This window comes from Hyaena hyaena, unplaced genomic scaffold (assembly GCF_003009895.1).
Source record: "Hyaena hyaena isolate Hyena2069 unplaced genomic scaffold, ASM300989v1 scaffold_259, whole genome shotgun sequence".
In the NCBI taxonomy this organism is placed as follows: Eukaryota; Metazoa; Chordata; class Mammalia; order Carnivora; family Hyaenidae; genus Hyaena; species Hyaena hyaena.
In genome coordinates this window covers 1,460,629-1,470,480 of record NW_024080886.1, presented here as the reverse complement: position 1 = coordinate 1,470,480, position 9,852 = coordinate 1,460,629, and the positions used below count along the sequence as shown (strand labels likewise).

Below are 9,852 nucleotides of genomic sequence, written 5' to 3'. Positions count from 1 at the left end.
GGGGGAGACAGAGCCCAAGGGGGAGGAGGTTGGGGGGGAGATCAGAGCCCGTGGGGGAGGGGGTTCGGGGGGGAGTCAGAGTCCACTGGGGAGGGGGTTTGGGGGTGGGGGGGACAGAGCCTGCAGGGGAGGGGGGTTCAGAGCCTGTGGGAGAGGGGGGTCAGGGGGTTCAGAGCTGGGTTGGGGGTCTCGGTGGCAGAGCCAAGTGGGGAGGCGTTCTGATGAGGCAGAACTGGCCCAGGAAGGGGGTTGGGGGAACGGGCAGGGCCAGGCATTGAGGCTGTTTGGTGGGGGGTGCAGGGCTGGGAGGGGGTTCAGTGGGGGGTTAGGGCAGGGCGGGGCGGGGTTTGGTGGTGCGGGGCTGGGCCGGGAGAGGATACTGTGGGACAGAAAGAACCAGACTGGGGTGGAGTCTGGAGGGCAGACCCGAGTAGGGGTTTGGGGGGGCAGGGCTGTGTGCAGCACAGAGATGGGGGTCCTGCCCGACCTACGAGACGCCTGCGTCTCAGCATCTACAGTCAGTGAACGGGGATGGCCCCCCAGGGACCCCCCACCGGCCCCCACGGAGGTTTCGCGGGACAGGACGCAGGAGGAGGGAAGGGGAAGGGCCCCCAGTGGCCCCTGAGCCCTCAAGGCAGTGCTGACAGTCTCACTGTTTACAGACACACTGGCCCCTCCCAGCTCCCCAAGGCCAGCGAGGGGGGGGGGGTCCCTCCGTGGCTTCTCTGTCCCTCCCGCTGTCTCCCTGTCTGTCTCCACCTGAGTGTGGGTCTCTGTGTGTCTCTCTCCTTCCGTGTCTCGGTCTTTGCCAGAACCAGAAAGTTTGTGTCCTTCCCGGGAGACCCCCAATGTCAAATCGCAACCCCCAAGGGGAAGGTGTTAGGAGGGGGGGCTCTGGGTGGGGCGGGGGTTCAGGCCACGAGGGCGGAGCCCCCGCGAGGGATCAGTGTCCCCAGACCGCAGAGACCCCGCCCCGTCCACCAGGTGAGGACAGGCGCGCAGGAAGCAGGAAGCAGGTGTCTCCAGACCCGAGGCTGCAAGCGCCTTGACCTTGGACTTCACCTTTACGCCCCTGAGAAGTAACTGGTTCCTAAGTGCCCAGCATTCTAAGCCCGGCCTCTCTGTCCCTCTCCCGCAGACCCGACGGAAGCCCCGTGCTCTGGGGGGGCCACTTCTGCACCCTGTGGGGGTCTGGCCTGGACCCGGACCCGCGCGGGGACCCTGAGCCCCAGCCCTGCGGGGGCGCCTGACGCGTGCCATCGCCGCCGGGGACCGAGGCGGCCCGTGGCCGTGCCCACCCCGGAGCCCCCACCGGGTCCCGTCCTGCGGACCCACCGCTCCTGTTTGTCACCCGGCCCCCAAAGGGTCCTCGAAGCGACACGGGGAAGGAGGAAGCGTCTGCAAACCGTGAGCTTGAGTCACACGGTCTGTTCCATTTAACCCCAGGAGGAAACGCGGGGCGTTAGTTCCGCGCAATCCGGTGTCCCCCCCACCCTCCCACCTCCCCCCAAGGACTCCGTCCACGCCTTCCCCCCCGCCCCCAGCCGCCGGGCCTCCGCCCCCGCCGCCCCCCCGCCGCCCGGCGGTGGCCTCTCCACGCGCTTCCCGGTGCGCCATGGCGCATTCCAAGACGGCCCGCGGCCGGGGATGGGGGAGGGGCATCCGTAGCCACCCGTCCTTTCGTGAAAAGGGGCGTCCGAGGGGCGGTACCTGGGACGGGGCCTCCGCCTGCCTCCCCGGAGCCTGCTGGGCGCCCCCCCGGACTGCACTCTCCAGGTGCGTGAAGACGTCCCAGGCGCGCTCATCGTTGTAGGCGATGAGGCCGCGCAGAGAACCCGCGCCCTCCGACGCCAGGTGCCGCTCGGCTCGTTGTGTGTTCCGGTAACCTGGCGGGAGAGGGCGTCCTGGGGTCTCCTGCGGGCGCCCGCAGACCCCAGACCTGGGGAGCCACGCCTGGCGTCCTTAGGCTGGCACCAACCTACCCCCCCGCCCCACCCCCGGCAACCCGCGTGCCCGGGGCACAACGCACGCGCAGGGGCGGCTCCCCAGGGCCGCAGCCCAGACCCAATGCCGATGCGGACTCATGCGTAACTCAAAGAGGTGGGCGTTCCCAGAGGCGAGCTCCCCAAAGCCCCCGGGGACGGTCGCTCGCCTCGGCCACGGTCCCCGGTTCTGACATCCAATGCCAGGCTGCAGACGGCCGTGGATGGGGTTTCGTAGGTGTGGTTTGACATCTACAACCAGCCGAACGTAAGTCAAGGACGTGACCTTCGACAATGTGGGTGGGCCTCGTCTAATCAGGTGAAGGCGGTACAAGCAGCGATGAGGTTTTGCTGAGCGAGAAGGAATTCTGCCTCAAGAATTGAGGGCCACTGTGTCCTGATTCTCCATCCTGCCCGGCACGTCTCGGGCCCCTCGTCGGCACAACTGGGTGATCCAATTCCTTGCAATGGGCCACCAGGTGTATGTCTCACAGTTGTTTTTCTCTGGACAGCCTGCATGGTGCGGGGCCCTTCCTCTCGCACCGGAGCCATCTGTCTGCAGGACGTGCCCCTCCCCACATCCTGCATCTAGAGAACAGAGGCTGGGGGTACAGGGAGGTGATGGTGGCCGAGACCCCTATGCGTCAGCAGAAGACCCCACGTGACTGGGATCGTCCGAGATACCAGCACTGGGTCCCCGTTAACACGTAAGTGTTCCTAGTTCTTTGGCCCTTGGAAGACCGGATGCGTCCCATGCGCGTGAGGGGGAACTCTTCACGGGACTGGCCCCCGGAACCGTGCGAGGCGTGGGCTAAAATGTGTCAGAAGCTCCCAAGTGATTAAAAGTCTGGACACCGGAGCTTTCTCGCGCTTGCTCATTATGATCGATAGAGGAGAAATCACTGAACTGGTCTGGCTGGGGAGAAAGGTGCGCTTTCTATGCTCCACATCTTAACCACAGACCTGTACGCCTTTGTGCGGAGGGCAGCCAGCACCCTAATTCTGTCCTGGTCACAGAAGCAAAAGGGCCTGTCCTGCCCTGGGGTCCTTACCCGCTGCCATTCCCAGGCCACCCAAGGACCATCCACAGGACCCTCTGCTCTGAGACCAAGCTCCAGAACCCTATTTCAGGAAACACACTCATCCATCCACCATCCCTCCATCTACCTACCTACCCATCCATCCATCCATCCATCCACCTACCTTTTTATTCATCCGTCCTTCCATCCACCAATCTTCCCATCCATCCACGTACATACTCACCCATCCATCCATCCATCATTCATCCATCCATCTACCCTTCCTCCATCTGTCTACCTACCTACTCATCCATCCATCCCTCCATCCTTCCATTCATCAACCTTTCCATCCATCCATCTATCCATTCATCCTTCCATCCACTCATTCATCTATCTATCCATCCATGAATCCATCCACTTATCCATCCATCTTTCCATTCAAATATCCTTCCATCCATCAATCTTTCCACCAATTCATCCATCTGTACGTTCTTCCTTCTATCCATCCATGCATCCATCCATCCATGCATCCATCCAAGTCTCCTATCATCTGTCTACCTATTTATCATTTCCATTACCAATCTGTATCAATCTATGTACCCACGTTCCATCTAGTTCTTATTTGTCTAAATAAGTAAAAACAAATGTGTATTCATGATGTACCCACATATATAATCCACTGGCTCTGTTTCTCTGCTGAACCCTGACTGATACAGCTCCTTTGAGACCACAGCTCGCAAAAATGTCACTCTCCTACGGGCACCTGGGTGGGTCCGACGGTTAAGAGTCCGACTCTTGAGGGGCGCTTGGGGGGCTCAGTTGGTGAAGTGTATGCCTTTGGCTCAGGTCATGATCTTGCGGTTCGTGACTTCAAGCCTCGAATCAGCCTCTGTGCTGACAGCTCAGAGCCTGGAGCCTGCTTTGGATTCTGTGTCTCTCTCTGTCTCTGCACCTCCGCTGCTCTTACTCTGTCTCTCTCTCCCGCTCAAAATATTTTAAAATTAAAAAAAGAAAAAGAAAAAAGAGTCTGACTCTTGATTTTGGCTCAGGTCATGATCCCACGGTTCATGAGACTGAGCCCTGTGTTGGGCTCTGTGCTACCAGTGTGGAGCCTGTTTGGGATTCTCTCTCTGCCTCTCTCTCTGTCCCTCCCCAGTTTGTGCACTCTCTCTCGCTCTCTCTCAAAATAAATAATTTAAAACAAATCACTCTTCTAAAACACACATACTCACACACAGTCCTGTTTCCTTTCTCCCATCCTCTGCTTCTTACCCTTGGGGCCCCGTGCTGAGGACAGAGAGATGGTCTGACTTTCCCGGCCTTGGCTGAGAAGCCACCTTCACTGGATGACTTTCTTCCACCTGCAAAGATTTTACAGATTTCCCTCACCTCTGTCTGTCTTCTCCAATAATCCCAGGGCCACACAGACATCCAGGAGCCGCCCAGTTCCACACACAGAGGCATCAATTTTGCGTGCAACATCCACCGCCTTCAGGGGGGCTTCATCTTTCAGGGCATCAAACACCTTCAGCTTGCAAGCCGTGAACAGGGCCTGTCCGTTAGAAATGAGAACAGTTAGACTTCCTACGTGACTTGTCAGGTCCTTTCACTCCCATAGACCCAAAAGATGGAGGTCCGAGCTGTCAAAAGTATTTAACTTGTGCACGGAAACTTCTCCGGAGAAGACTGGATTTAGGCTCCAGGTGGTACAAGGTGTACATGAGACAAAAGCACATTAGTGAATATTAAGGAGAAAAACTGTCCCGTGGGAGATAAACCAATGTGTCGGTATTTGGGGCTGAACTGTGTTCCCCCCAAGATCTATCTGTTGAAGTTGTAACTCTCAGGACCTCAGGATGTGACTGTATTTGGAAACAAAGAAGCCTGTCCTCAGGGGCAGAAGACCCTGAGGTCGCAGCTCAGGACACATGCTCACGTGTGTAACGCAATATTTGACAACTGATGCGCTTCCATGAAGGGCCCGATGATGCTGGGTTGTTTCTAGAACTATCATGATGGCTGGGAAGGTGACACGTGACGGTCCCTCGGCTGGGTCAGCTTGGGAGACTTTTGTAATGAGAGCAATGGAACAGGCACCCAGATGGAAACACAGGAAAGCAGGCAGACAGACACATAAATGGATAGATGATAGAAAAGTAGATATATAGATAATCGATAGTTTGACGATAGGTGCACAGGTAGATAGATAATAGGTGATAGAGTCTTTGATGACAGGTGGATAGGTAGCCGCGAAGACAAATCAGAGGAAAGACAAGTAGATGCGCCCCCCCTGCCCCGCCCAGCTCTGTCACATGAGGGCACTGCTAATTCTTATTTGTGAGGGAATTAGATTCTTTGAGGTCCAACACAGCACAAGCACCTCTCTTTCCGGATCCCAGAGCTTCTGCCCCCGACGAGGCCATCACAGGGAGGCGGCCCGGGCGGGAGCGTGGGGAGGGGCGGTCCCCAGTCCCCGTCCCCCACTGGCCGCTGATGCGGACCCCGCCAGGCACGGCTGTCCCTCAAAGCAGCTGGAGGGGCTGCCGACCTGGGGCAGGGAGAGGGGGTCGGAGAGAAGACGGCGCCCACGGGAGCGCAGGGAAGGCCACAGCCGGTCCCGGCCTAGGTCGACGCGCTGCAGGCGGCCCGATGCGCCGGCGGGTCTGGCCGGGCACCTGGGTGTTTCTGGACGGCGTGTGACCGCGCACGGGGGAGGCGGCGGCCACGGGCACCTGGGGCCTGTACCCGCACCCAGCCGGCCTGCGGGCCCGGAGACGCCCCTCGGGGTGCACGGCGGGCCCCATGCTGGGGTGTCGTGGCCGCCGAGCACCTCCACACAGCTGCACACATGCACCTGGACACAGAGCCCTCACGGCCTGAGCACGCGTCCCACACGCCAGGCAGCATGTGCACACTGGCAGGTCAGGTCACACCCTCTGAGACCCCGAAGTCACCATCTCTGTGTCACGTCATTTAGGGAAGGCAGAAAACCAGCTGGGGACGCTCCTGTGGGCTGAACAGGCGCCCCAGAGAGACGCTGCAGTCTGACCCCAAGGACCTGGGATCTTTAAACAGGGTATTTGCAGGTGTGAGGAAGTGAAGGATTAGAGGTCAGCTCATCCCGGACGAGGGGGGCCCCGAATCCAACGACACGTGTCCTTGTAAGAGACGGAGGAGGAGACGCAGACGCAGGGGAGAAGCCGCGTGAAGACGGAGGCAGAGACGGGGGGACGCGGCCACGAGCCCGGGGACCCTGGGGCCCCAGGAGCTGGGAGACGCGGGAAGGGCCCTCCCCTGGGGCCTCAGGAGGGAGCTCGGCCCCGCCCCCTGCATCTCAGCGGCCCCGCCCCCTGCATCTCCGCGGCCCCGCCCCCTGGACTCAGCGGCCCCGCCCCATCTCAGCGGCCCCGCCCCCTGGATGTCAGAGACCCCGCCCCCATCTCAGTGGTCCTGCCCTGCATGGATCTCAGCGGCCCCGCCCCATCTCTGTCCCCGTCCCGCCTGTATCTCAGCGGCCCTGCCCCCTCATCTCAGTGGTCCTGCCCCCATCTCAGCGGCCCCGCCCCCTGGATCTCAGAGGCCCCGCCCTCATCTCAGTGGTCCTGCCTCGCCTGCATTTCAGAGGCCCCGCCCCCTGGACCTCAGTGGTCCTGCCCCACCTGAATCTCAGTGGCCCTGCCCATCTCAGCGGCCCCGCCCCCTGGACCTCAGTGGTCCTGCCCCACCTGAATCTCAGTGGCCCTGCCCATCTCAGCGGCCACGCCCCCTGGAACTCAGTGGACCCGCCCCATCTCAGTGGAACCGCCCCTGGATCTCAGCGGCCCCGCCCCCTGGAAGTCAGCGGCCCCGCCCCCCATCTCAGTGGTCCTGCCCCTCCTGGATCTCAGTGGACCCGCCACCATCTCAGCGGCCCCGCCCCCATCTGAGTGGTCCCGCCCCCTGGATGTCAGCGGCCCCGCCCCATCTCAGCGGCCACGCCCTCCCATCTCAGTGGTCCTGCTCCGCCTGGGTCTCAGGGGCCCCGCCCCCCCGGATCTCCGCGCCCCTGCCCCCTGGACCTCAGACTGCAGTGTCCAGAGCTGGGGGAGCACGCACCCCTCTGGCTTCACGCCGTCAGGCTGAGCCCGTCCTCACTGCCTCCCCAGGACACGCCGACCAGTACCTTCGATGCTTTAAAGCCGTCTATGAGTTCTAGGAGGTCCGATGGGAACGGCGGCGGGTCCTCCACCTTCCCGGCGGCGACCGCGCGCTGCGCGCCAGCAGGAGCCTGCGCGGAGTCAACGCCCGCCTCTGCGCCTGCGCGGCCGCGGCCCCCGTCGCCCGGGGCAGCGCGGGAGCCGCCCGCCTCCGAGTCGCTGGGGACGTCGAAGGTGTCCACGGCGGGGATGGAGTCGTGCCTGACCCGGGGCAGGTCCTCGCGGCGCGGCGGGTAGTACAGCTCCGCCAGCGTCTTGCAGAAGCGGTTCAGCGGGAAGCCCACGACGTTGAGGAAGTCCCCGCGGACGCGCTCCACCAGCATGCCGCCCAGCGCCTGGATCCCGTAGCCGCCCGCCTTGTCCCTGCGCCGGGCGGACGGGGCGGCGCGGGCCGGGGGGACACGCAGGAGTCAGGCTGCGGGGCCGTCCGAGCGGGCACCGCGGCCGCGCGAGCCCGGCGGCACCCACACGCGTGGGGGAGGAGTCCGCGTCTTGAGTGACCCTTCGGTCCCCGCCGGGGGCGATGACAAGGCGACCCCGGGGCCCTCGGGGTCCGCGCCGCCCACAGCGGGCCTGGGCGCGCGGTCCCAGGGGCACCGGAGTGACGACCCCGACCCGGCCGGGCTCCGGTCCACATCTGCATCCCCGGCTCAGGAGCCTCCTCGGGGACACAGGACGGGCCTTCAAGGACCCTTACTGGACGCTGAGTTGGCGCCTCGTGCTTTCCCTCCGACCCTCCCTCCTCTGCCTCCCGGGACCCCCTGCTCCTAAACCGGCCGGAGGTTGTGGTCCTGGGCGCCCCCCAGTGGTGAGACCGCCCCTCTGCACCTCCATGCAGGCACCTGTCTCTTGCCGGCCCCGTTCGGGGTGTGGGGGGTGGGGAACGGAAGGGAGACGCGTGTTAACCTGTGTCGGTCACGTGACAGCAGGACACTAAGAAAGGCCTTGGCTGTTCCTCAGATTTTGACTATTTTCATCAGCTTGCCCGGAACAGGGCAGCTCAGCCCCTGAGCCCCGCCCTGCCCGGATTCCCTGATCTCCGCCCTGCCCCAGGCCCCTGAGCAGCCCCTGCCGGGAACCCATGCGCCCCGCCCTGCCCGAAACCCTTGAGACCCCCGTCCCCCGCCCGGAGCCCCTGAGTCCCCCCACCCCGCCGGGAGCCCCTGAGTCTCCCACGCCCCTGCCAGAAACACCCGAGCCCGCCCCCACCCCTGCCCGGAGCCCCTGAGCCCAGCCCCGCCCGGAGCCCAAGTTCCCCCCACCCCGCGCCAGGGGCCCCTGAGCCCCACCCCCTGCCCAGAGTCCCTGAGCCCCCTACCACCACCCCTGCCCAGAGCCCGAGTCCTCCCCGCGCCCGGAGCCCCTGAGGCCCCTACCCCCACCCACGCCAGGAGCCCCTGAGGCACCCCCCCGGCCCGCCCAGAGCCCCTGAGTCTCCCCGCTACCCCGCCCGGAGCCCCTGAGCACCCCCTGCCCGGAGTCCCTGAGTCCAACACCCCGCCGGGAGCTCCTGAGCACCGGCCCCCCATCCCGCCCGGAGCCCCTGAGCACCCCCTGTCTGGAGCCCCTGAGTCTCCCCGCCCGGAGCCCCCCAGCCCGCTGCTCCCGTGCACGAGTGCACCGGTGCGCTGCATGCTCACCTGGGCCCGCCCCCGGGGCTGTGGACAAAAACAGCGCTCCCGTGGACCTGCGCCTGAGTCTCCCCAACATTCCTACACTGAGATCCGAGGGCCCAGGGGGCGGGGCCGGGGGTCGGGCCGGGCCGTGGGGGCGGGACTCACATGGGCTCCCCGCTGTCGATGTACTCCCACAGCAGCTGCTCCGACAGCTCCGAGAACGTCACCGCGGTCTCCTCGTGAAACTCGGTCACCTGCGTGTCCAGCCGGCCGCCTGCGACACAGGGGGTCCGCGCAGGTCAGGGGAGGGCGCGGGGCGCTGCGGGAAGTCCGCCTCGGCCCAAGGACCCAGGACACACCAACGACTCAGTCCGCCTCGGCCCAAGGACACACGAACCAGGTGGGAACGAGGTTCGGGGCGGGAGCGGTGAACAGTGGCGGAAAGAAAGTTACAAAATCTAGGGGCTCGGCCCAGGCCGGTGGGGGGCTCGGGTTTCCTTGCGCGAAGGGCCGTTCCTTTTATTAAAAGGTCCTCACCATTTTAGTGCTTAAAAAAAAAAATTAATGCTTATTTATTTTTGACAGAGAAAGAGAGACAGAGCATGAGCAGGGAGGGGCAGGGAAAGAGGGAGACACAGAATCCGAAGCAGCTCCAGGCTCTGAGCTGTCAGCACAGAGCCCGACGCGGGGCTCGAACTCCTGAACCGCCAGATCGTGACTGAGCCGAAGTAGGACGCTTCACCGTCTGACCCCCGGGCGCCCCTGCGTGATCTTTTTAAAAGACCTTCTCTGTGCTTCCAGGATTTCGGGTTGGACAGCCGAGCCCGCCCGCTTCGGACCTGAAGTCTCAGCTGTGTGGGTCGTGCAGGACGGGGGGGGCCCTCCCGCAGGTGCTCGGACGGAAACAATCCAAGACCTGTAAGTAGCCTGGACTTTCTCAGGCAGGAGTGGGGGAGGGGCCCTCATGGGACATGGAGGCCCCGGTCAGCAGGGTCCCCCCGTTCCTCCCGCGGTGGTCCCGGGTCGGGGGGGGGGGGGG

General features: G+C 63.6%; 1 protein-coding gene across 1 annotated transcript in view; it reads right to left on the bottom strand.

The window, feature by feature from the left end:
- The window catches only part of ASMTL (acetylserotonin O-methyltransferase like), a 25,104-nt gene that overhangs the window by 8,865 nt on the left and 6,387 nt on the right, over nucleotides 1-9,852 (bottom strand). Inside the window, exons 5-8 of the mRNA XM_039245309.1 lie at nucleotides 8,979-9,087; nucleotides 7,164-7,560; nucleotides 4,391-4,553; nucleotides 1,711-1,886 (exon numbers count right to left, since the gene is read on the bottom strand). Coding sequence (XP_039101240.1) covers nucleotides 1,711-1,886; nucleotides 4,391-4,553; nucleotides 7,164-7,560; nucleotides 8,979-9,087 — 845 coding nt within the window. The remainder of the gene's footprint in view (nucleotides 1-1,710; nucleotides 1,887-4,390; nucleotides 4,554-7,163; nucleotides 7,561-8,978; nucleotides 9,088-9,852) is intronic.